The sequence below is a fragment of the Scyliorhinus canicula genome, chromosome 10 (assembly GCF_902713615.1).
Source record: "Scyliorhinus canicula chromosome 10, sScyCan1.1, whole genome shotgun sequence".
In the NCBI taxonomy this organism is placed as follows: domain Eukaryota; kingdom Metazoa; phylum Chordata; class Chondrichthyes; order Carcharhiniformes; family Scyliorhinidae; genus Scyliorhinus; species Scyliorhinus canicula.
The window spans coordinates 79,083,269-79,110,975 of NC_052155.1; the positions used below are offsets into that span (position 1 = coordinate 79,083,269).

General features: G+C 46.3%; 1 protein-coding gene across 1 annotated transcript in view; it reads left to right on the forward strand.

Annotated features, from left to right (window-relative positions):
* Nucleotides 1–27,707, forward strand: part of trappc9 (trafficking protein particle complex 9) — a 1,005,291-nt gene that overhangs the window by 434,483 nt on the left and 543,101 nt on the right. The window contains 1 exon segment of the mRNA XM_038809220.1: nucleotides 3,921–4,031. Within this exon segment, the coding sequence (XP_038665148.1) occupies nucleotides 3,921–4,031 (111 nt within the window).

The following is a 27,707-nucleotide window of genomic DNA, read 5'->3' on the forward strand; positions in this document are numbered from 1 at the left end:
CTCTGCCTCCCTGCTCTCCGGGGACATCAGAATCACATTGAGCAGCCTCCTTAGATTGGCCATCAGTTGCCTGCTCTTTATGAGCCTGGTTTGGTCCTCCACAATCACGTCTGGTACACAGTCCTCAATTCTAGATGCCAAGATCTTGGCCAGTAACTTAGCATCTGTGTTAATCAAAGAGATCGGCCTATAGGACAAACATGCCTCTGGGTCTTTATCCTGTTTCGGTATAAGCGAGATAGTGGCCTGCGACATCGTTGGGGGTAAGACCCCTCCGTCTCTTGCCTCGTTGAACACCTTGATCAGCACCAGCCTCGCTATCTCGGAGAACTTTTTATAAAACTCCACCGGGTATCAGTCCGGCCCCGGGGCTTTACCTGACTGCATGACCTTCAGGCCCCCCAGTACTACTTCGGTCCTGATTGGGCCTCCAGCCCGTCTACTAATCTCTTACCTACTCTTGGGAAAGTCAGTCCGTCCAAAAAGCGCCTCATCCCCTCCGGTCCCATGGGGGGTTCCGAGGTGTTCAGCTTGGTATAGAAGTCCCTAAACACCTTGCTCAGTCCTACCGGGTCCCCCACCAGGTTTCCCTCCCCGTCAAGTATCTTTCCTATTTCCCTAGCCGCTTCTCTCTTTCTTAGTTGTTGTGCAAGCATTCTGCTGGCCTTCTCCCCGTGCTTGTATATTGCGCCCTTTGCCCTTCTAAGCTGCTCTACGGCCTTCCCTGTCGACAACACCCAAAACTCGGTCTGCAGCCTCTGTCTTTTCCGAAGTAACTCTGGCCTTGGGGACTTCACATAGCTCCTGTCCGTCCGTAAAATTTCCTTAACCAGTTGGTCTGTTTCTGCCCTGTCTGTCTTGTCCCTATGGGCTCGGATTGAAATCAGCTCCCCTCTCACCACTGTCTTCAGCGCCTCCCAAAGCACAGCTGCTGAGACTTCTCCAGTATCATGTACCTGCAGGTAATTCTGCATGCATTTCCTCAACCTCTCACACACCGCCTCGTCCGCCAGCAGTCCAACTTCCAGTCTCCATTGTGGGCGCTGAAAGCTATCTTTGCAAATCTGCAGATCAACCCAGTGCGGAGCATGGTCCGAGATGGTAATTGCTGAATATTCTGCACCCGTCATCCCTCTCAGCAAGTCCCTGCTCATGATAAAGAAATCGATTCGGGAATACACCTTGTGGATGTGAGAATAGAACAAAAACTCCTTCGCCGACGGCCGACTAAATCTCCACAAGTCAGCTCCCCCCATTTGCTTCATGAACCCTCTGAGTTCCTTTGCCATCGCTGGCATCCTACCCGTTTTTGAACATGACCGGTCCAGGCCAGGATCAAGAACTGTGTTAAAGTCCCCACCCATGATCAGTTTGCGTGAGTCCAAGTCAGGGATCTTCCCCAGCAGCCTCTTAATAAAATCTACATCATCCCAATTAGGGGCATATACGTTGACCAGGACTACTTTCACCCCCTCGAGCTTACCTCCAACCATAACAAATTTTCCACCCCTGTCCACAACTGTGCCCTCCACCTCAAATTGGACCCGCTTGTTGATCAAGATCGCAACCCCTCTGGTCTTAGTGTCGAGCCCCGAATGGAAGGCCTGACTAATCCAGCCCTTCCTTAATGTGACCTGGTCAGCCATTTCCAGATGAGTCTCCTGTGATCAGCCTGGTCGGGGGCACCTTAAACCCCCCCCCCCCCCCCCCCCCCCCCCCCATTGCCAATCAGCCATCTCTTTTCTTTGGTCTTTGGCCAGCCCCCAAGCCATGTGTAGCGCATCCTCTGGCCCGCCTCCTGGCCGTCTTCACCCCTGACCTCCTCACTGTTACCATGCCCAATTTCCATCATCGTCAGCAGACCTACTCCTCTTCCCCCCCCCCCCCCCAGCAACACCATCCTATAACTTAACCCCTGCCATCAACTAGCTAAATGAACACCCCCCCCCCCCCCCCCCCCACCTGGCCTCCGTTGACTAGCCCACCCAGCTGGCCTGGTGGCTCCCAACTCCGGCATCAGCGAGTCTCTCATGTATTGTTCCCTGGTTCCCCATCCACACCACTTCCCCAAATCAGCCCTGCTTGAACAAATACTCCAAACAGGACAGAGACAGTCCAACAATAGTGCAATTTAAGTCATACAAAAGAAAATAGCAGGCACTATCAACCATTCCTATCCGAACGCAGAAAGAGATCGCAAAAATTCCCCGAAAAACACCCCCCATATCCAAACCATTCTAACTATTCTCTTTTTCTAACAAAACTCCAACACAAAAGCGAAAAAGAGACATGAAGAAAAAAACGACAAAAAGGACATAAAAGCAAGATACAGAAGCATGAAAAACATGCAGGCATCTCTCAGAAACAAGAGAGAAAGAATTAAAAGTTCCAACACGAGTCCAAGAGTCCTCAGCTCGGGACTAGCCCTCATCTCTTTGCAAAGTCCATCGCCTCCTCGGGTTCCTCGAAATAATGGTGCTGGCCCACGTGCGTAACCCACAGTCGTGCCGGATAGAGCAGCCTAAATTTCACCTCCTTATATAAAATCTCTTTAACTTGCCTGTAGCCTGCCCTCCTTCTGGTCACCTCTGCGCTTAGGTCTTGGTAAACGCGCAGGGTGTTATTGCTCCAATTGCAGCTCCGCGTGCTCTTGGCCCATTGAAGAACCCGTTCCTTATCCAGGAACCTGTGGAACCGGACCACCATCACTTGTGAGGGACCCCCCTTGCCACGGCTGCCTCACCTGCGCTCTATGTGCCCTGTCCACCTCCGGCGGGCGAGGGAACACCTCGTTCCCCAGCTGTTTCTGGAACATATATGCCGCATACGCGGCAGCAATCTAGCCCCTTGGCCCCCTCCGGGAGGCCAACGATTCTTAAATTCTGCCAACGAGACATGTTCTCCATGTCCTCCAGCTTTTCCAGGAGCATTTTTTGTTGGTCTCTCAACCTTTGATTCTCCACGTACGCCACCATTTGAAAGTCTGCCTGCTTCTCCACCGTCTTCTCCACCACCTGGATCTTCTCAGCCTGGGCATCCAGCCTTTTCTCCATTCGGTCAAACGATTTCTGGAGCGGTTCCAAATGATCACGTTTCAGTGCTAGGAAGCTCTCCTGCATAACCTGCAACAGGTGCTCCATTGTCGGCTGAGCTGGCGGCGCCCGGGTCTGGACATCGGCCATATTGGTTTCACTCGCAGATTCCCCCTTGCCCTTGCTTATCCACTTCTTCAGCTGTTTGTGATCCTTCCTACTTATTCGTTCCATACACCTCTGTATGGATTCGATGCCTGAGTGCTATTACTTTCCAATCCAGCGCTCAAAAGTGCAAAAAAGTCAGGGGAAAAGATCCAAAAGTCCGACCGGAGCGGGAGCCACCAAATATGCGACTTACTCCCTCATAGCCGCCACCGGAAGTCGAAGCTCAAAGAGTACGTGTTCTTCAACCAAAGATAAGCAGTCAAGTTGGTGATGTGCTGATAATGCTATGCTTAAGTTGAATACTTGCAGCTGTATACAAATAACATAGTTCTGTTTGCTGACAAGGTTCCAACCCTCATGGGAAAGGAACTTACTCTTGTCATGCCACTTAAATTAAGATGTCATTGTGTGGTGGTATACCCAAGTCCTGCCACTCTATGGTATGTAATATTGAAATACAAATGAAATTTGTAAACTGCACCTCAATGCATGTAATCATTAACCCCTTTTATATATAGGATCAGAATATGACTGTTATTGGGTGTTTTGAATTTAAACAGAAGTTCTGTACTCCACTTTATACTGTAAAGGTGGATCTTAAAAGGGCAAATTAAATTAAATGCATCTTAAAATATGCTTCTGTTTTGGTACCTTACTTCTGGCTTGTTTGAAAATTGTATATTTTTTTTCTGTTAAATGAGATTAATTCTGTTCCAACAGCACCAGGCAATGCCACCTTCTCTTAGATGTCTTCAACTCAACAGAGCATGAACTAACCATTAGTGCGAAGAATAATGAAGATTTGATTCTGCACGCTGGAGAGTGTCAGAGGTAGGTGACTGAGAACAAGACCAACTAATTACTAAATTGTTTTTGACATTCATTAAGTACAAATAAACTGTCAGAAATAGTTACTGACATTTAGTATATTACAAAAAATTGCTGCTGGGATTTTTTTCTCGCAATTACATTTGCAAAATGTAATTGGTTTTGATATGTTCTTGTGTTCAGTGAATGGTTACTGAACCAAACATTCAGGATTTTGTTTGGAATGTGGATTATGTATGCCCTCATTGCAATCATATTAATAATTTCAATAATCAAACAAAAATAATACATGTTTATCTGGCCCTCAGTTACAGACTTCTTTTGACCTGTTTCGATCTGTTTATTATGAATAGCTGTAACATTTCATAAAAGCAATGAGTAATCTAGAAACCCTTAACGTGCACGTCAAGTCATAAATTGGACCTGTCTATTAAGAGAAAAAGTATAAAAAATGTAAGAAATACTCAGGTCAGCCAGCATCAATAGGAAAGGAAAAATGTTTAGCTTGACGTAATAAGGTCATTAATGTTTCAAGGGAACTTTGATTTGGGCAGCGTTCATTGACTCTTCCAGGTGGTCTGTGACAGGCCTTCGTATATGCGTCAATGATGCTGATGTCTGGTTGAGAATAATTGACTTCTCAAGAGCAGGTTTGAAGTAAAAGGCTAGCAATGTTAAGATTTGAACATTACTGATCATCCAAGTTAGTTTGACCTAGTTGCAACTAATGTGGAGGCAACATGCAACATCATAAATTGGAACATTTACATAATTTCAATTATGACCACAGTTGGTACAGATTTTTGAGTGTTATTTGACAAAGTTTGCTGTCTATAACTGAAAAGAATGCTGATCAAAGGAATTTTACCAGTGTGCGTGGTTAGTTTTTGAACTGATTGAAAACAGCTGACATCAAAAAATGATTGTTCTTTTCTATTGTAAGAGACTATTCGCTAATAAAATGTTTTGGTGTCGTCCAAAATTGCCGTGTGCGACTGGGTATCGTTCTCTAAAGCAATTTGAATAAGTGTAGCAAGTGTGCAAGCATGTCCTGAGCTGACAAATAAATCTATTGTTATGATTTTTTAAAAGATAATTTATTGAAGGTATATCCAGAAAATACAAAAACAGGATCAGCCAATAATGCAAAACAATATCGAACACTGCATAACATATTAACAATGCCATGATGTGGAGATGCCAGCATTGGACTGGGGTGAGCACAGTAAGAAGTCTTCCGACACCAAGTTAAAGTCCAACAGGTTTGTTTCGAATCACTAGCTTTCGGAGCACTGCTGCTTCCTCAGGTGAATGAAGGGGTGTGTTCCAGAAACATATATATATGTAGACAAAGCTAAAGATGCAAAGCAATGCTTTGAATGCGAGCATTTGCAGGTAATTAAGTTTACAGATCCCGAGATAGGGGTAACCCCGGGTTAAAGGGTTGTAGGCAGCACGGTAGCATGGTGGTTAGCATAAATGCTTCACAGCTCCAGGGTCCCAGGTTCGATTCCCGGCTGGGTCACTGTCTGTGCGGAGTCTGCACGTCCTCCCCGTGTGTGCGTGGGTTTCCTCCGGGTGCTCCGGTTTCCTCCCACAGTCCAAAGATGTGCGGGTTAGGTGGATTGGCCATGCTAAATTGCCCGTAGTGTCCTAAAATGTAAGGTTAAGGGGGTTTGTTGGGTTACGGGTATAGGGTGGATACGTGGGTTTGAGTAGGGTGAACATTGCTCGGCACAACATCGAGGGCCGAAGGGCCTGTTCTGTGCTGTACTGTTCTATGTTCTATGTTCTAAAGAGGTGTGAATTGTCTCAAGCCAGGACAGTTGGTAGGATTTCGCAAGCCCAGGCCAGATGGTGGGGGATGAATGTAAGGCGACATGAATCCATGGACCCAGTTGAAGCTGTGCTCATGTGTGCAGAACTTGGCTATAGGTTTCTGCACGCCGATTTTGCATTGTCGTGCATCCTGAAGGCCACATTGGAGAACGTTTACCGGAGATCAGAGGCTGAATGCCCTTGACTGCTGACGTGTTCCCTGACTGGAAGGGAACATTCCTGCCTGGCGATTGTCACGCGATGTCCATTCATCCGTTGTCATAGCGCCTGCATGGTCTCGCCAATGTACCACGCTTCGGGACATCCTTTCCTGCAGTGTATGAGGTGGACAACGTGGCCGAGTCACACGAGTATGTACCGCGTACCTGGTGGGTGGTGTTCTCACGTGTAATGTTGGTACCCATGTCGATGATCTGGCATGTCTTGCAGAGATTGCCATGGCAAGGTTGTGTGGTGTTGTGGTCGCTGTTCTGAAGGCTGGGTAGTTTGCTGCAAACATTGGTTTGTTTGAGGTTGCGCGGTTCTTTGAAGGCAACTAGTGGGGGTGTGGGGATGACGTTGGCAAGATGTTCATCTTCATCGATGACATGTTGAAGGCTGTGAAAAAAGCCCGCTGATGTTCTTACACATCTTGAAAAATGAACAGCTTCCACCTCACGAAGAATCCCTCATCCATACCTCCAATGACAAACTTAATTGTCTCCAAATGAAGAAACTCAGCAAGGTGTCGCACGCGTGACCCGATACTTGGTGGATCCGGGGTCTGCCAGTTGAGAAAAACTCTCCTTCGGCTAATAGGGAGGTGAAAGCCACAACATACTTCCCCATCTCAGACACTCCAAAAATAGCTATCCATGGAGAAGGTGTGACCACCATTCCCACCACTTGAGACAATACATCCGTAACACCCTCTCAAAACCCCACCAATTTTGGACAAGACCAGAACATGCGGACATGATTCCCAGGGCACCTGGCGCATCATGCACACTGATCAGCCACGTCTGGGAAGAATCGGCTCAGCGTTGACGACGTCATATGTGCTGTATGCACAACTTCAAGCTGAATAAGACTAGGTCTAGCACACGACGAGAATGTATTAATCCTAGGCAATGCTTCTTCCCAAATCCAACCTCGCACCGTGCCTCCCAATTCCTCCTCCCATTTTTGCTGTATTGCCACCATCGAAACTTCCTCCTTCCTGGCCAACTCGGCGTACATTGGGGGCAGCAGGGTAGCATGGTGGTTAGCATAAATGCTTCACAGCTCCAGGGTCCCAGGTTCGATTCCCGGCTGGGTCACTGTCTGTGTGGAGTCTGCACGTCCTCCCCCTGTCTGCATGGGTTTCCTCCGGGTGCTCCGGTTTCCTCCCACAGTCCAAAGATGTGCAGGTTAGGTGGATTGGCCATGCTAAATTGCCCGTAGTGTCCTAATAAAAGTAAGGTTAAGGGGGGGTTGTTGGGTTACGGGTATAGGGTGGATACGTGGGTTTGAGTAGGGTGATCATGGCTCGGCACAACATTGAGGGCCGAAGGGCCTGTTCTGTGCTGTACTGTTCTATGTTCTATGTTCTACACACTGGAGATCTTGCCTCCCAATAACATACTCTGAGAGGAGCCTGTCCTGTAGACCCAAGGGTGGCAACATTGGGAACGAACCCATCTCTTTACTCAAAAAGGCGCTTATCTGGAGGTATCTGAACTCATTACCGCTGACCAATTGGTGCTCCTCCATCAGCTCAGTTAGGTCTGCAAAACTCCCACCCAACAACAGGTCCTCAAAGCATTTGATCCCCAAATCATCCTATTCCTTACATCTGCCATCGAATCTCACTGGGACAAATCTATGGTTGACACAAATCTGTACATGCCCTCCAGGCCAAAGTGTAGCTGGCACTGATTCCACACTCTCAGAGTGGAAACTACCATTGGATTTGATAAGTGTCTACTGGGTGAGAATGGTAGAGGAGCTGAAGCCAATGCCCTTAATGTCTCTCGACACGAGGCCTCCTCCACCCTGCACCATACTGACCCTTGATCCAACACCAATTTCCGTGCCATGACAATATTGACAGCCCAGTCGTAACTTTGAACATAAGCAAAAGCCAGGCCACCGCCCTGTCTACCCCACTCCAGACTAACCCTCCTCACCCACACAAAGCCCAGAATAAGCTATTGATCTTTCTGAAAAAAGATTTGGGCAGAAATATTGGGAGATTCTGGATACAAAAAGAAACCTCGGCAGGATCACTATCTTTATTGTCTGAACTCTCCCGGACAGATATAGCGGCAGTCAGTCCCATCTTTTAAACTTCTCTTTCACCCCCTCCACTAAACTTGCCAGATTTAATTTGTGAAGCAGGAACCAGACCTGTGCCACCTGAACCCCAGATAGCAAAAGCTCTTTCTTGCCAGACGAAACGGGAGCCCGCTCAAACACCTCTCCTGTCCTCCAGAGCCGATCAGAAACCTCAGGTAGTAGGGCACAAAAATTTTATTAATTCTTGACGAGTCCGTTGCCACCTCTGAGTCTACCTATTTCCCTAGCAGCCGTCTGCTTCCTCAGTTTGTGGGCGAGCATCCTGCCAGCCTTCTCCCCATATTCATACAAGAACCTGCTAGCTCTGCGCAGTTGTCTGACTGCCTTATCTGAGGTGACCAGATTAAACAACATCTGGTGCCTCTGGCGCTCCTTCAACAGTGCCTCGTCTTGTGATTCCAGCTAACTGCGTTCGACTGCTAAGATTGCCTCCACCAATATTGTTTGCTCCTCTCATTCCACCCTTAGTCTGTGCGCCCAGATCAGAATGAGCTCTCCCCTAACCACAACCTTTAGTGCCTCCCAAAGCACCCCGGAAGAGACCTCCCCATGTTGTTCTGATCCAGTAAATTACAAATGGTCCCTTCCAACATCTCATATATTTCTTTTATACGGAAGGAGACCAACGTCCGCTCTCCACTGTGATCTACAAGGAGACGGCTTTTCTGCTGGCTGGTCCACCCAGTGCAGAGCGTGGTCAGACACCACGATCATCGAGTACTCTATCCCTGCCACTCTAGAAATCAATGTCTTGTCTCACACAAAAAAATCTATTCGAGAATAACACTTGTGAATATGTGAAAAGAAAGAACACTCCCTTATCCTAGGCCTCCCAAAGCACCATGGATCCACGCCGCCCATAAGCCGCATGACTCTCGACAGCTCCCAGCCATCACTGATATCCTCCCGGACCGAGGGCATGATCGATCCATTTCCGGGTCCAGGATGAATCTGTACGTATCCAGGTCTGCGATCTGGGACAGAACCTGTCTCATAAAATCCACATTGTCCCAATTTGGGGCATATATATTGCACAGTATGACTGCGGAGCCTTCCAGCCACCAACTCACTAACAGAAATCCACCACTCGGATCAGCAATGAACCCCTTCATTAAGAAAGACACCCTCTTACTTATTAACACAGCCACCCCTTTCATCTTCATATCAAGTCCTGAGTGGTAAACCCAACCTCTTGTTCTTTTCCGTATTAAACTTATATCTGGAGAAGGAGTTAAACTCACTCAGAATACCCAGATTCTTATCGAATGACTCCATGTGATTAGAAATGTACAATAGGAGGTCATCTGTGTACTCCGCTCCCCCTCGCTCAATACCCCTCCCCTCCCCTTATGCCCAAAGAACCATTGCCAATGGCTCGATCGCAAGGGCGAAGAGCAGAGTGGGTACTCCTGCACCGTCCTGCGCTGCAAAGTGAAATACTGAGTTAACCCCGTTTGTGGAGATGCTTCCTTTCGGGGCTTTATACAACAGCTTAACTCAGTCCACGAATGCCTGTCCAAACTCAAATCACTCCAAAATGTCAAATAGGTACTCCCATTCCACTTGGTCAAATGCCTTCTTAGCATCCATTGGCACCACAACCCCAGCCTCACTTCCTCGCAATCTGCCTTTTACAAACCCGATTTGGTCCTCTCTAATCACTTCTGGCACACATCCCTCAATACGGGGAGCCCTGATCTTAGCCAGAAGCTTTGCATCTACATTTGGTCGCTAACAATCTGCTTTTACAAACCTGATTTGGTCCTCTTCAACCACTTCTGGCACACATCCCTTAATATGGGTAGCCTCGATCTTTTTTTAAAATAAGTATTTTTATTCTCCATTTGCACATTTTCTTCAGAATTTACACCCATCAACAAACAGTAAACGGTAACAAATACAATGTCAATCCCCTTATCAACAACAACGATCCCATCCTCCCACCACCGCCCAAAGAACGACCCACCTGACAATATAGCATCAAATAAAACAAACCCTCCCAAGGTGGAAGCAAAAAAGGAAAATAGAAAAAAGAATCAGGAATCACCTATGGTCTCCATTGACATATATGGTTCCCCCGCCCCCCCCCAATATTTAATGCCACCCATTCCCTGAAAGAGCACCGTGAATGACACCCATGAATTGTAGACACCCTCCCCCTCCCCCACTCCCAGACTCCTCCCCTCCACTTCATCTTGTAAACTCCTTCCCCTAACCTCGGTTCCTTCCCCCAACTTTTCCCCCCCGGCTAGACTCACCGAAACCTATTCTACCAGGCTCCGATGGCCGCAGCCCCTCCCCCCACCTCACTCCCGTTCACTGGCCAGTTGAGGCCCCCGCCTGGGTCTCCTTCCCCCTTGCCCGGTCCCTGGAAAACCAAAAATCTCCTTTAGCACACAATCCCCGCATACACACCCAAGCCCCAAAGAAACATCATTGCAAATGAAAGTCCTATATCTTCCCTTGTCCAAATATATACAGCATCACCTTATTTAGTACATACACCAACACGCAGTGAAAACATAAAGCTACTTGAGGCTACATTGGTACACGGCCATTTCTCAATTCTGCCACAGTCCTTCTGCCTTCGCAAACTCCTCCGCTGCTTCCGCCGTCCCAAAATAAAAGTCCTTGGATTTGTAGGTCACCCTCAACTTAGCTGGATGTACTATGCCGCACTGCACCTCGTGATGTACAGTGCCTTCTTCACCCGGCTGAAGGCAGCCCGCCTCCTCGCCAGCTCCACCGTAAAGTCCTTGTATATGCGTATACTAGCTCCAGCCCACTGCATCACCCTCTTCTGTTATACCTACGGAAACACAGAGTTACTACTCTTGGCGGCTCACTCGCTTTTGGTACAGGCCTCCACGACCGAGGAGCCCGATCCTGTTCATATCGGGAGGGATTGTCCCCCTCTCCCAATAGCTTCGCCACCATCGTGGAAAAAGACTCCGTCGGCCTCGGGCGTTCCACCCCTTCGGGCAGAGCCACAATCCTGAGATTCTGTCGCCTGGATCTGTTTTCCAGATTTTCCATTTTGGCTCGCAGACCCTTGTTGGTCTCTAACAACCTCCGCAGCTCCTTCTCCATCGAGGTGAGTTGATCACTGAGCTGCGATAATGCCTCTTCCACTTCCTTCAGTGTCTCGCCTTGCTCCTGCACCTGCAACCAACCAACCCCCTTCTTCGAGTCGCACTCTTTGGGGCCCCTGTGAATTATCCACTGCCTCTGACTTGTATATCTCATTATCCTTACATTACTCATATCGTCAGCTTCCCCATAACCTCCCCCATAACCTCCCCCTGACTAAACCAAAAAGAAGAAATATTCAAAACCCTGCCCTCACACCACCTTGTCCCCACATCCCTTTTATTTACTGGTTTTCACACCAGTATAGGCTCCGCATGAGGGCTGCGACTCGCCATATCACCCAAATCCGATCACAAAAAAGCACAAAGAAATAAATAATACCTATCCCACCCTCCATATCTCCCCAGCCCCCGAACACCGGACCCACCTCATTAAAACAAAAAAAGGAAGGAGAGTGAGAGATAGAAGAACATAGCAACGATTCACAAATGCAGAGGAATCAAACTTTTGTGAGGGCCACGAAGAATCCAGCACGAGTTGAAGGATAGAAAGAAATAACATTTATTTACAATAACATATATATACAACAGCAGCAGCAACTTTTCTTGCTCACTCTCCTCTAGCAGGTTCCAAACTGGCCAGCTTTATTTTTCATAGAATTTACAGTCCAGAAGGAGGCCACTCGGCCTATCGAGTCTGCACCGGCTCTTGGAAAGAGCACCCTACCCGAGGTCAACACCTCCACCCTATCCCCATAACCCAGTAACTTCACCCAACACTAAGGGCAATTTTGGACACTAAGGGCAATGTATCATGGCCAGTCCACCTAACTTGCACATCTTTGGACTGTGGGAGGAAACCGGAGCACCCAGAGGAAACCCACGCACACACGGGGAGGATGTGCAGACTCCACACAGACAGTGACCCAAGCCGGGAATAGAACCTGGGACCCTGGAGCTGTGAAGCAATTGTGCTATCCACAATGCTACCGTGCTGCCCTATGCTGCATTTATGCAGGGAATCTGCTAATGATTTCTCTGCCCCCTCATTGGGAAAGCTCATACTCCCAAAGTATTTTGGGATTGCCATTAGTCACCAGCCAGTGGTAAGCAGGCAGGTTATAACACAAACTAATAACAATCCTCAACGTCACAGGACAACAACATTTTAACGTATTTACAGATTCCAGATCTGTGGTCCCAGAGACATTTGTCCACCTTCTCTGGGGTGTCTAAAAAGTACTCCTGTTTACGAAAGGTGATACACAGATAGGCAGGATACATGATTCCAAATCTCTCACCTTCCATATGCAGGGCCGCCTTGACTTAGTTGATGTGACGCGGCATTTAGCCAGTTCTGTACTCCAATTGGGGTATATTCTGATTACTCTTCATTCCCATGAGCTCTTCTTCGCCTGCCTGGCCCACCTCAGAATTTTATCCTTGTCCAGAAAATGGTGCAATCGCACCATCATCGCCCTTAGTTGCTCTGCTTCTACAGAGGAAGCCAGTCCTTGTGGTCGGGGATAGACGTCTCCATCTTTTTGGAGAGAGGCGCCCTGAGCCTCTGGGCACTGCTCAACTCCGCTGCCGCCTTAAATGGGGTCAATGAGCCTTACAAGATCTTCAGGGGTTTCCACCTTTGTCTCTTGAACTGATCAGTTAAAAAGTCTACTAACTGAGCAGTAGACCTTTGGGCCGGAAGTGTCTACTCCGGGCCTGCCCCCATCGCGCCTTCAACCGTGCTATTCAGTGCCTCGCGGTATGCCTGCAGCCACTTTTTTAAAAAAAACTCGTTTCTCTTCAGCGAATGTGTTCTGGACTATGCGCAAAAAAAAGCTGACACCCTCATTCGCAAGAATCAGGAATTACGGGCACTTAAAGGTTTCCCTGCGCGGGAGCCACCAAGTGCACGGCCGTTTCGCGCATGGCTGCCACCAGATGTCTGTTGTTACGATTTTGAGAGAGAACATAAAATCTCAGTTGGTAACTGAAAGAATTACACCACAAAATTTCATGTATTGACTGGTGTGCCGGGGGAACTTTGCAAGTGCGGCCGGATGGTTTTGGTAAGTGCAGTACTGGCAGCGGAGGTAGGGCAAGCGGATCTGGAAGGAGAGCAGCCGCCAGTCCTGACCTGGGATTCCCAGCCTCGAACAACCTGCGGGACTCTCTGGCAGATACATTGAATAAAAGCAACACAATAACCTAGATTTGTCCCCAACTTCCAAATTGCTAAACTGATTGATTCAAGTGTGTGGAAATGACACAACTCAAAGTCAACCACACACAGGGGAATGTTTGTCTTTACGGGGGTGCATCTTCACTGGTACATGCTGGTACTGGCAAAAAATCCACCTGTGACCCTCAAGAAAAAAATGTAATATAAGTAACTATTCAAGTACTCCACTGCTAAAGAAACTTCAGCCCATGTCTCAGGCTGAATTGGTTATTTTCACTTTCTTGGAGATCCCATTAATCTGAGAAAACTGTAAATGGGATTGTGACCAAGTCCCTTTTGCAAAAGGCCATATTGGGACTGATGTACCATCAATTCGACTCGAGACACAATTAGGGTCCGAACTGTGGCTTTAATCAGCTAGTTGTTAGCCCGGTGGTCGACTACAGAGAATGGCCGACCGCTGGGAACTCTGGGGCGGGGCCTACTTGCCTCTCGACCAATTGGAGAGTAGTCACATGACTAGTCCCAACCAATCGGACGAGAGGCACATGACCAGCCAGAGCCAATGGGAAGCCAGTGCTCTGCACCAATGGCAGTGCTCATATCCATACCACCACAGGGACTGAGCAATGATCATTAGACCAGCATACTTGGGAAGTGAGAATAACCAAGTCAGTCTGAGGCATGGTGGGGAGGAGTACTTGAATAGTTATTACTGTACAGTTTTTCTTTAGAATAACATGTGGATCTTTTGGAAGCACCAGGGCGGGAGACGCCAGTCAGCAGTCAAAGATGAAGAGCTCCCCGGTAAAGACAAACTCTTCTGTGTGTGTGTTTGACTCTCTTGAGTTATGTCACTTCCATGCACTTGGATCAATCGGTTTAACCATTTGGAAGTTGGGTGGAAATCTGGGTTATTCAGTTGCTTTTATTTGATGCACCTGCTAGTCAGTCCCTCAGGGTGTCTGAAGCTGGGCTCCCAGGCCTGGCGGCTTCTCTCTTTCCAGTCCCCGCTTGCCTGCCCTCTGCCGTTACTGACCGTAATCACAGTAATTGTGACATTTATGAGCAAATCGATTCAGCTGAAAATAAGTGGGTGAGCTGTGGAATTGTTTGTCTCATTGAAGTGTGCCATGTTACTGAAAAGATTAGGAACCACTGTCCTAGCCCCATTCATCTTCAGCTGCTTCACAAATGACCTTCACTCCACAATAAGTTGAGGAGTGGGGATGTTTGCTGATGATTGCACAGTGATCAACATCATTCACAACTCGGCAGATACTGAAGCAGTCTGTGCCCATATGCAGCAAGACCTGTACAATGTTCAGGCTTGAACCAATTAGTGACAAAAAACATTCGCGCCACATGAGTGTAAGGTAATGACCATCCCCAACAAGAGAGGATAAAGAGTTCATAATTACGGACCTGAGGTAATGATATGTACCATGATGCAACAGTGACATCACGTGCAAGATACTGAGAAGACAAGATGAGATAGTTTGTTCAACGGAGAAATGTATTTTCCTAAAAGCTTGGAATGTACAATATTGTAAATAAAGGAGTTACAGAAGAAACTGCAGGAATTAGACCCATGTCACTCATAAGTAGCGGAGAACCTTCCCAAACCCGAACAGGTCATAACTTATCAGTTTTAGTACAGATTTAAATAGCATTTAAAGTGGAAACCAAACCACCAACTGTTTAGTGCCATCAACAGAATCCCCATGGTGGAAAAATCAGAAGAAGACTTCTTTAAAGCAAGAATCAGAAGACTTACCTTGGTGAGAGCACATTGAAAATTGGTCGCAATGTAAGCACCAGTCGGTCACTGCCCCTTCCCGAGCCATTGACAAACCTTAAAGTCCGCAGAGAAGGGCCAGCTTTGGGCATGTGGATAAAACAATTCCAGAGCTATTGAACAGTGTTGCTTTTGTATGCTGAAGAATAGAAGCAACAGGTTAGTATGTTCCTGTATGCCATGGGCCCTGTTGCTGTCAACATCCTTTGGAGATGGGGGTTGAGAAGAGACCTCTGCAGAGTTTAAAACTGTCCAACAAGGTTGGGGGATAAGTCATTAGATTTAGATTCAGCAGCACCTGGTGAGGTTTATTCATTGAGCAGTGGGCCATTCTTTATTGCAGAGACCTCATCCACTGGACCCCAAGAGGAGATTATAATTGGTGACCATCCACAGGAAGAACGTCAAAACCAAGGTTGACCTCAGGGTGGCACGGTGGTTAGCACTGATGCCTCAGTGCCAGGGACGCAGGTTCGACTCTGCCTTGGGGATTGTCTGTGTGAAGTCTGCACGTTCTCATGTCTGCGTGGGTTTCCTCCGGATGCTCCGGTTTCCTCCCACAGTCCAAAGATGTGCAGGTTAGGTGGATTGGCTATGTTAAATTGTCCTTATGTCCAAAATGGTTGGGTGGGATTACTAGGTTACAGGGATAGAGTGATGGTGTGGGCTTGGGTGGAGTGCTCTTTCCAAGGGCCGGTGCAGACTCGATGATCTGAATGGCTTCCTTCTGCATTGTAAATTCTATGATAATTCTGTGATAAGTTTGCACATTCTTCCAGTCTCTGTGTGAGTTTCCTCTGGGTACTCTTGTTTCCTCCCATAGTCCAAAAATGTGCAAGTTAGGTGGACTGGCCATGCTAAATTGCCACTTAATGCCCAGGGATGTGTGGGTTAAGTGGGGTTATGGGGTTGCAAGGATTGGGCAGGAGCCTGGTTAGGGTGCTCTTCAGGAGGATCGGTGCAGACTCGATGGGCTGAATGGTCTTCTGTATTGTAGTGATTATATGACTCCCTCCTGACAAAGGTCATGAGAAGTAGGCCATTGCAGCAATGGCTGATCCGTTGTAAGCTGAGGTCCTAGACTTTGTTCCACCCTGAATCCATTGCCAATTTAGATGAAGTTGCTGTTGTCTTTTTTGAGTAGTCAGCTATGTTTGCTGGTGAAGAGTTGAATTCATACTTTCATCCCACTGAACCCACCAAAGAGGGGCGTTGTATATCACTGACTGACCACGGTCAGCTGTCCAAGGAGAACAAAATGCTTTATTTTAAGTTGGATTACACTGCGAGAGCGAAGGTTATACATTTAGGAAAGTAAGTTGGAGCACACTTCAATCCCATCAAGTCATCTTTTCACTGAAGCCCTCCTTCAATGCAGAAGCAGAGGCTAAAGCAACAGAACTTCTACAACTGAAGAGTCCTGAATAGGAATTTCATCTAGATTCAGTTCTGGATATTCATTCTATTGTTGACAATGAGGCAGCTGTGCCTTCTTATGTTGACACCGTTGTTGCTACCGCAGTGTGTCTTTCACCCGTATATGGAGTATAAATGACTGAAAGTCTACTTGGTTAAATCAAACAGTATTTATTTGCACTCATACAATGTTATAGTTAAACAATCACGGCATCAACATACGTTATTCGACAGAGTACCACAAGTTCATACAAGACCTTAACTTAACTTCAGAGTGACTAGCAAGTACCAGACAGATATTGACCTTTATCTGTGTACTGAATTCTGTAGAAGTCAATGTCCGGTCCTTGGTCTGGTCTGTTCCTGGCTCTGGTCTGTCTTCCTTCTGTTGGTAGCGTGATGGTCCTCCTCATGTTGGCTGGTGAAGATCACTGTTGTTTTGTTGCTGTTGTACAGAGAGCCATTCTAAGGTGGTGCGGCACCTTTTAACTTGCTTGGGTTTTGCGCGCCTTTTAGGCAGTCTCTGGATCATTGCTAATCAATTGATCAGGGTTCTATCGCCTGATTGATCAAGACCAATCAGGGGCTGCCACATCGATTTTGGGGTGGCACTCAATGGCCATGCCTGCAAGTGTTGGGGGCAGGTAGACCCTTCCAAATAAGCAGTTTAGGTGCTGGTGTCTAGTAAACAAGTGTGATTGGATAGTTCTATTATTCCTGCTATGGCCTGGAGATGGCCTTTTTCCTGTGTATTGTAATATCTAGGCTGCAGCTTGCTCAATATTTATTTAAACTGGAGCTTGCTTGTCCTTAAACTTGGCCAATCCTCCCAGCATCCTATGCAGGATGCCATCAGTCTACACTGGAGCACAGTGAAACTAGTGTGGCAATGTTCCCTTTACCTACAAAAAGTGCATGTAAGTATCATGGAGAAGTTGTATTTTCTTGATATCCTGCAGTATCTACAGGATTTTCATTATGCTTCTTCCCAACTTCCAGATGTATTCAAATCTCAGATATTGATGTGCCTTTGTTGTGTCCATGTGACAGTGAAAAATACAACTGTGTAATTCTTTGTTAAAGTTACTATAGCTTCTCCGGCCTTTCGCCAGTGTGCTAAGAGGGACCAGAAGATTCCAGAAAGAGTGCTAGTTTGTCCCCTTCCTGTTCAATAATGTGCGATTGTCTATGTCCCCAAGTCTTCTCTTTGGAATAAGTTTTATTTTGAAAAGGTTTCATGACCCTGACAGTTCATTCATCCTAGATGTTTGTGTCTTTCAAGGAAAAGATGAACAATCCATGCATCCATGTCTTCTCAGAGTGCCGACAGTACCGTGGGAGATTGAAGTCATTTATCACAGTGACTTAGGAGGGGAAGGTTGGAGTTGCATAGAATCTGTAACAGTACAGGGAGTTTACAGCAGTTCACAAATAAAATGTAAATAGTTTAAGAAAATAGGTTAAGATTGTTACTAAAAAAAAAGCTGAAATTATGCTTGGAGGAGACGTAGAATAATGTGCTCAGAGTTATGGTGAAGAGAGTGATGAATCCAATGATGTAACAGTGACATCACTGCCAGGCGCAAGAGGCTGAGAAGATAAGACGCAACACTCTGTACAAGAGTGAGGTGTACTTAACTAGAAGCTGAGAATGTGCCATAGTATAAATAAAGGAGTTTTTGAAGAAAGCTACCTAAATTAGACCTAAGTCACATGTAGTAAGAAACCTTCCCAAACCAGAACAGGCCCCAAGTCACCAGAAAAGAGATCCAAATGGTATTCAAAGCAGAAGCAAAACCACCAATCATCTCCCACTGGCATGCAATGATGTTGAGTCTCCGACGAGCAACATCCGGGGGTGGGGGGGGGGGGGGGGGGGGTTGCTATTGACTAGAAATTTAACTGGGACAGTAAATACTGTGGCTACAAAAGCAAGTCCGAGGCCAGGACTTCTGTAGTGAATAACTCAACTCCTGACTCTCTAAAGCTGTCCACCATCTACAAGGCACAAAAGGAGGGTGATGGAATACTTTCTCCTTGTCTAGATGAGTGCAGCTCCGACAACACACCTTGAATAGTGAAGCAGACTCGATCAGCCGAATGGCCTGCTTCTGCTCCGGTGTCTTATGATCTAGGAAGGCCAACATCATCCAGGACAAAGGAGCTTGCTTCATCTGCACCATATCCGTCACCTTCAACATTGTCAGAAGATATAGTTTTAAGTGATCTATAATTGTGTTGTTAAATATTATAAATAAGATGAGAATTGCACAGACAGAAAGGTAGTGAGTGACCATCAGGAATTGTAAAAGACCCAGGAAGGTAGTGCCAGAGTCCCCTGTGGTCATCTCCCTCTCATACAGATATACCACTTTGGATACTGTTGGGGGAATGACCTCTCAGGGGAAAGCAGCAACAGCCAAGTTCATGGCACCTTGGGTGGCTCAGCTGCTCAGACGGGTGGAAGGAGAATGAGTGGCAGTACTGTATTGATAAGGGATTGAATAGCCAATGGGAACAGGCAGATGCTTCTGTGACCACAAATGTGAATCAAGGATGGTATGATGCCTCCCTGGTATCAGGGTCTGGGTGGCTTGGAGAGGCTTCAGGGCATTGTAGGGAGGGAAGGTTAACAGCCAGTGGCCATGGTACACATTGGTACCAATGACATAGATAAACTAAGGGATGAGGACCTGCAAGCTGAGTACAGGAAGTTAGGAGATAAATTAAAATGCAGGACTTCAAATGTCGTAATATCAGGATTATTCCCAGTTCCATGCATTAATGAGAGGAGGAATAAGAGGATGGACCAAATTAACATGTAGCTGGAGTGATGGTGTAGCCAATTCAGATTCTTGAGGCACTGGGACTGGTTCTGGGGAAGTTGGGACCTGTACAAATGAGATGGATTGCACCCAGGCAGAGCTGGGACCAAAGTCTTTGCCGGTTGTTTTAGCTAGTTCTGTTGGTGAGTATTTCAACTAGTGTAGGCTGAGGATGGGATCCCAGGAATAGGTTCAGATAGGTCTGATTCAGATCAGTAAAATGAATGTAGAACGTTAGCTAATGATGTCGAAGATGTAGTGATTGACTTGCAATGCCAGGAGAAGCAAATTTTAAAAAGTGCCCAGCAAGGGAAAATGATGGGGATAAACTGTTTATACTTCAATGCAAGAAGTATTACAAACAAGTACATGAGTTAAGAGCACATGTACCTGTGGCAGCAGAATGTCATTGCTACAATGGAAACTTGGCTAAAAGAATGGCAAAATTGTCAGCTTAATATCCCTGGATATAGAGTCTTCAGACATGATAAAGTGAGAGATAAAAAAGGAGGAGTAGCATTAATGGTGAAAGAATCAATTCCAGTTGTGAGAAGGGATGATATATGAAGCGCATCACCAAACAAGACTTTATGGATTGACCTCCAAAATAAAAAAGGGGCAGTCACATTATAGATCCCCAAATAGTGAAAGCGAGATGGAAGAAAAATATGTAGGCAAATTTTTGCCTATAAGAACAAGAGGCAATAATAGCAGGAGACTTTAACTATCCCAATATCAACTGGGATTCAAACAATATAAGGGGCACTGAGGTAGAAAAATTCTTGGTGTGTGCAGGAAAGTTTTTTCAACCAATTAATGATAACCCAACGAGAGGACATGCAATTCTGGGGAATGAAGCGGGCAAGTGGGTGAAGTGAAAGCTCGCGACCATATCGGGGATAATGATCATAGTTCACTTATATTTACTATTACCATGGTAAAGGACAGAGATAAAGAAGGAGTAAAGCTTTGAACTGGCGAAGATAAATTTTGCAGGAATGTGAAGGGACTAGGCTGAGGTGGACAGGCCAGCACTGCTAATGGATAAATCAGTGGAGAACCAGTGGGAAGCATTAAAAAGCAAAATCCTAAATGTACATAGCATGTCCCATCCAAAAATAAGAGTAATACTGCCAAATCTGGTTGTCTGGAGGAGTACAGGGGAATATCAAACAGAAAAAGAAAACGTATGATAGGGACAAAGAACTAGGCACTGCAAATAGCCTAGACGAGTATAGGAAGTGCAGGGCTGAAGTAAAAAAGGAAATTAGGAAATCGGAGATGGGGCATGGAAAAAGATTAACAAGCAAACTTAAAGAAATCCAAAAGATGTTTTGCCAATATATTAATGGTAAAAGATTAGTCAAGGAATAAAGTGGACCTATCAGAGATGAAGAAGGAAACTTGTGTGTCGATGCAGATGCGGTGGGAAGGATTTTAAATTAATATTTTATCTCCGTGTTTACAAAGCAATGGGATGATGCAGATATAATAGTCCAGGAGGAACACTGGGATATTGGATGAGATAATCATAAAGAGAAAGGAAGAACTCGAAGTGTTGGAATTCTTGAAAGTTGATAAGTCATCCAGGGCCAGATGCATCGTTTCTGAGGCTGCTGAAGGAGGCCTGGGAGGAGATCGCAGTTCTGAGGTGGAATTTCCAATCCTCATTAGATACAGGGGAGGTACCGGACGGCCAGAGAAATGCAAACGCAGCTTCATTCTTTAAAAAGAGATAGAAGGAAATGCTAAACAATTATAGGTCAGTTAGTTTTACGTCGGCGGTGGACAAATTAGTAGAATCAATCCTGAGAAATGGGATTAACTGTCACATAGAAAGGCATGGACTAGTCAGGGATGGACAGCATGGATTTGTTAAAGGAAGGTCTTGTTTCACAAATGTGATTAAATTCTTTGAATAAGTAACAAGAAGGGTTGATGAAGTGCAGTGGATGTTCTGTACATGGATTATAGCAAGGCGTTTGACAAGGCCCCACATGGCAGATTGGTCAAAAAAGTAAAAGTCTGGTAATTTGGCAAACTAAATTTAAAAACTGGTTTAGTAACAGGTAACAAATGGTTGATGGATGCCCTTGCAAATGGAAGGTTGTTCCAAGTGGTGTTACACAGGGTGCAGTGTTGGAACCCTGACTGTCTGTGTTACATATTAACGATTTAAATATGAACGTGGATATGATTACAAATCATAGAAGAGGCAATGGAATTCATGATGGAGAATGACTGAATTAGACAATGCAGTGCCGAAGTGAGCAGGGGGGGTCGGTGATAATTAACTGGTGCAGAGATGGCTAACAGGAGAAGTGAAAGAAAGCTGTCCAACAGTCCTTGGATCAGTTTTTCAAGATTGTTGGCGTTCCTGACCCTTAATCCCAGGAACTGACTGTTGCATACTGCCTTCAATTCAAAGCAAATAACTCCACTTTCAGACATTGAGCTTTTCAGAAGAAGAAGGCCAGGATCTCAAAGCCTCAGGTCATGGAACCATGTAGGCAGCTGCAGCACCACCAGCAGTGTATTACAAGATCCTCCAAATCCAATGATAAGAAAGTGGTGCAACATTCAAGTCTCCCCTCCCCAAACCAACATGCCCAGTATTGATGCTCTAAATCTCTCCAAGTCAGCTCCACAATGCTTTAGGGATGTCCTCAAACCACTCCTGAAGGAGTAAAACATCTTTTTGAGCCAGAGTGGAAGCAAGGCATCCCTGAACCCGAGGGACTGCCTAAGGAGAGGTGAGAGAGAGACAGGTGATGTTACCTAAACTTGATTTTTACATGTTTTCTTTTATATTTAGTGACTTATTTTAGTTTGCAAGTTATTTCTGTAAGGAATGCACAGTGCTGTGATGTAGGAGCGGTTTCAAAACCTGTGTATTGAGTCAGCTTCCACGTGGAGTTATTCCCCGTGGCTCAGCTCAGTAAAGAGAGGAACAAACACGACAACCTGGACAAGATGGCATATTTAATCAAGCTTGTTACGTGCACACGGAGAACAGACTGGATATCTGCCAAGATCTATTCTGCTGAACAAAGACCAGAACACAGTATTTACACAACGTTCAAAAATCAATAGCCCCCCCCAGGTGGACGCAATCCAATCCCTGAAGCTGCTACTTTTAAACTTATCCAGTAGAATTGCAAGGTGTGAGTAAACTTCACCCAATAGAATCACAAGCTGCACATGATTGCAGGGAACATAAAGACTGACACTAAGAATTTCTACTGATATGTGAAGGGAAGGAGATTGGTAAAGAGAAATGTAAGCCCACTGCAGACAAACAGGGGAATGCATAATAAGGGACAAAGAAATGGCTGAGCAATTAAATACATACTTTGGTTCTGTCTTCACAAATGAGGACACAAATCAAGATCCCAGAAATGTTGGAGAATGAAAGGTTTAGTGAGAGGGAGATCACATTAGTAGAGAAATGGTGCTGGGAAAACTGATGGGATTGAAGGCGGATAAATCCCCAGGGCCTGAGAATCTGCATCCCAGAGTGCTTAAGGAGGTGGCTCTGGAAATAGTGGATGCATTGGTGGTCACCTTCCGGGATTCTATAGCCTCTGGAACTGTCCCTGCAGATTGGAGGGTAGCTCACATCACTCCGATATTCAAAAAGGGAGGTAGAGAGAAAGCAGGGAATTATAGACCAGTAAGCCTCACATCGGTAGTGGGGAAAATGCTGGAATCCATTATCAAGGACTTTATAGCGGAACATTTAGAAAGCAGTGGCAGGATCAGTCAGAGTCAGCATGGATTTCTGAAGGTAAAATCATGCTTGACAAATCTGTTGGAATTCTTTGAAGAGGTAACCAGTACAGTTGACAAGGGGGAGCCAGTCAATGCGGTGTATTTGGACTTTGAGAAGGCGTTTGCAAAGTCTCGCATAAGAGATTATTGTGCAATATTAAAGTGCATGGGATTGGGGAAAATGTATTGAGGTGGATAGAAAACTGATTGGCAGAGAGGCAACAAAGAGTAGGGATTAAACGGTCCTTTCAAAATTGTCAGGCAGTAACCAGTGGGGTACCACAGGGATTGGTGCTGGGACCCTAGCTATTCACAATATATATTAATGATTTGGATGAGGGAACAAAATGTAACATCTCAAAGTTTGCAGATGATACCAAATTAGGTGAGAGGGTGAATTGTGACAGGGATGCAGGGATCCTACAGCAAGGTCTGGGCAGGTTGGACAAGTGGGCAAACCAATGGCAGATGCAGTATATTTTGGATAAGTGTGAGGTTATTCATTTCGATAGCAAAAACAGGAAGGCCGATTACTACCTGAATGGTTGTAAATTGGGAGAGGGGAGTGTGCAGCGGGACCTGGGTGTCCTTGTGCACCATTCGTTGAAGGTAAGCATGCAGGTGCAGCAGGCAATAAAGAAGGCTAATGGTATCTTGGCCTTCATTGCGAGAGGTTTCGAGTATAGAAGCAGGGATGTGTTGCTGCAATTGTACAGCGCCTTGGTGCGGCCACAGTTGGAGTATTGTGTGCAGTTTTGGTCTCCTTCTCTGAGGAAGGATATTCTTGCTCTCGAGGGAGTGCAGCAAAGGTTTACCAGACTGATTCCAGGGAGGGCGGGACTGATGAGATTGACTAGGTTGGGATTGTTTTCGCTGGAGTTCAGAAGAATGAGGCGGGATCTCGTAGAGATTTATAAAATTCTAACAGGACTAGACAGGGTAGATACAGGGAAGATGTTACCAATGGTGGGTGTGTCCAGAACCAGGGGTCACAGCCTGAGGATTCGGGATAAACCTTTTCTGACAGAGATAAGGAGACACTTCTTCACACAAAGAGTGATGAGCCTGTGGAATTCATTACCACAGGAAGTAGCTGATGCTAAAACTTTGAATATATTCAAGAGACGGCTGGATATAGCACTTGGAGAGAATGAGATCAAAGGAGAAAGCAGGATTAGGCTATTGAGTTGGATGATCAGCCATGATTGTGATGAATGGCGGAGCAGGCTCCAAGGGCCAAAAGGCCTCCTCCTGCTCCTATCTTCTATGTATGTATCTATGTATGATTGATCCAGCAGTTTGCGCTGACTGTTTGTGAGAAACTGAACAACAGAACCAGCACCCTGAATTGTTTCACAAAGACGAGATGTCAGATGTAATGTCCTTTTGGTCAAGTTAGCTATCCTAAATCCCATTTGATTACTTATTACAGTACTGCTATGTTCTAAAAATACATGTTTAATGGTTAATAATGATTACTCAGTCCTATAATTCATCTCAATTCTTAATAAAAGAACTTCTGTAAAACTAATCTAATGGCATGCTAACTATTTAGGTTTAAGAGGTATCGATGCTGACCCCCCCCCCCCCCCCCCCCCCCCCCCCATCTCCCCTTTTGGCTCTTGGCTAGCCCATTAAAGAGACATTCTGAATTTATTGGAGTCCGGCTCATGTGTGGAATATTCAACAGGTAAGAGCTGTAACAGTTCCTCTTTAACTAGGGGGCGACAGTCTGTCTGCCATTTCCTAATGCGGCGTCTGAGGCAACCGAAAGTAATAAAAAAGAGAAACAACATAAACAGCTGCAAAAGTACAACAATGTGCGATATAATACGTACCCATGGATGGATATTGGCATTCAGTCCCCAAATCCATATTTTAGAGAAAAGTTCTGGGACTGAAACAGTTCCGCAGCCTCCTCGACGTGAATCTGGATGAGCTTACACTCCTTGTTCCAGAGGTGGTCAATTGGCATTGCCTCCTCCCGAAGTCTTTCCCAATCGGCCCACAAGCGCGGGATGCGTGGAAGTCCCTTCTGGACACATTGGCGAATCCGCTGGTCATCGCCAGTTTGCTCGAAGTCATCGACGTCCACGATGAACACATCCATGAATGGAGTCAGTTCATGACGGCCAATGGTAATAGACTCCGAGAAATTGGTTAAAACAACATTATGCCCAGGCAATTCACACACAGTGCCTCGCTTGGTATAGTTGTTACACGATGTAACTCATTAATTGTTGTCTGATATGGCTACAACTGTTTAAGTGCCTTCCACACAAGCTGAGTGACTTGCTGGCTAAGGTCAGCGGCCTTTTCGACATCCTAGTATATATCCTGAACTGCACCTTTCATTTGCCCTTTCACAACCTCAATCCCTTCACTTATCTCCGCAATGGCAAGGGCGTTCAGTTCCACTATGTCTCTCTGTTGTCGCTTACGTATTTTCCATCAACTCCTGTCCAAAATCCCCCTCTCCAAGGCTACAAACAATTCTAGACCACAGCAATAGATTGGTAAGTGTAGGTTGGCGACATCAATCATAACTCTTACATGTCCATACCCTGATACTATCGTCACTGCTTCATCATCGTCACTGATTCATCAGCGAGGGTCAGAACTAACCCGTGTCCCACAGTGTGGCTGTGATATGCTCATCACATTCGGGCTTGTGGGTTGTCCTTGGACTCGTGGTTGTAATCGAGCCAGAGCTCGCCAGTGTCACAGTGGTGGTGGTAGGCTTCGGCCTGGTCCCCACTCTTACCCCGTGGAGTCCTTGCTTCCTACAATATTCCACCCGATTGTCGGACTCCTGCGCTGACTCGCTGCCTACCTCACTTCCCCGACACAAAGCTGTTAATCTATCACCTATCATCTCATGATTTTCAGTACGGTTAGGTGCCTGGCAGGGATCCATACTGGCGGTCCCCCATAATTTATTCATAATTCACATTTGGGTGATTTGGGCCATCGATGGCATGTAGTATTCCCTGATCGGTCGTTTTAAAAGCAATGTCATCCTGTCTGGGGGAAAGGTCATGTGTCCCAGCTTTCCGTATCACCTGTAACTCCCTTGATCCTGGGTTCCCAACTGATATAAGGCCCAGGTATTTCGGAATTGCACATAATTTGTATAAGCCGCCCCGCAGGGACATAGAGTTCCATCATAATAAAAACCTATACCACTCCTCCCCTTTGCATCTCTCATAACGTTAGCAGCATCCTGATGCACCCGCGTGACACTAATATACATGCGATCACTGGACATGGCTTCAGCAATGTCCGCTCCTTCCGCGCCCCTGGCGAGGTAGTTGATGTTGATGGCTGCAACCAGAGATGAGATGGGATCCTGAGGTGTGCTAGCAATAGAATCCTGCAGGAATAAACAAACAAGCTCAATTAGTGTTATACCATTTGCATCATCGCCACTCCTTCCTCATATAAATCCTCTCCGTGCCTTAGTCCAATATCCTGAGCCACTCTGGTGGCCCATCTACAAATCCAGATAAGTCCCATTACAAGTGCCGCAGCTGGCATTACCATGGATACACCCCGCTCCTTGGGTTCGCCGAACCCGGAGGGTTCTGTCAATCCTTGTGACAATGGGGTGACTCATGAGGATATGATTTCGACTGCGTCCAGTGCCGCCACCGCGGACTGGGTTTCTCGTCTATTAAGGCACAAATTTGTCCAGCGATGATTACTGCATAGGGTCCCTTCATCAAACCCTTGGTCTCTTTTTACCTGTCATGAGTTTGACCATGACCCTATCCCCTGGTGTTGGTAGTTCTGGGGTATCCTTTCCAGTCAGTTTGGTCCAATCTCTATGTTGTTGCTGTGCAATTACCTGACCCTTAATGGCATGCAGGCGGTTCACCAGATCTTCACCAGCCTCCACTAGTGCCTGTTCTTGCACCTGCCTTACATCAATATCAGCATTGCCTGCGGCCTCCACGACTGCTATTCCTGGAGTCTGCATCCCCACCCGTTCCTGCTCTAATAGGTCTCTCGCAGCCTCATCAGCCCAACTGTTACCTTACTGCGCATAATTCTCAATTCTCCGATGGGCCGAGACTTTAATTCCGGCTGCTTCTAAGGGCTGTCGGGCGGCCAGGATCAAGTACCCTGATTAAACTCTCATGTTGTATGTGTCCTCCACTGGAGGTCACAAACCCCCGCCGACTCCAAGCTATCATATAGTCATGAACTATGCCAGAAGCGTGCCGACTGTCGGTGTACACATTGATTTGCTTTCCCTTGCCCCATTCCAGGGCCTTCGTTTGACCTATTAATCCAGCAATTTGTGCTGAGTGATTCCCTGTTCTCCTGCAATCAACTCCCCTTTATGGGGCTCCCCTCCTATATACTTCCTTGCTCCATCCACATACAAGTTGCTCACTCCCTCTCCCACCAGTGGCTCCTGCTAAGCCTCCACTAGTGTCC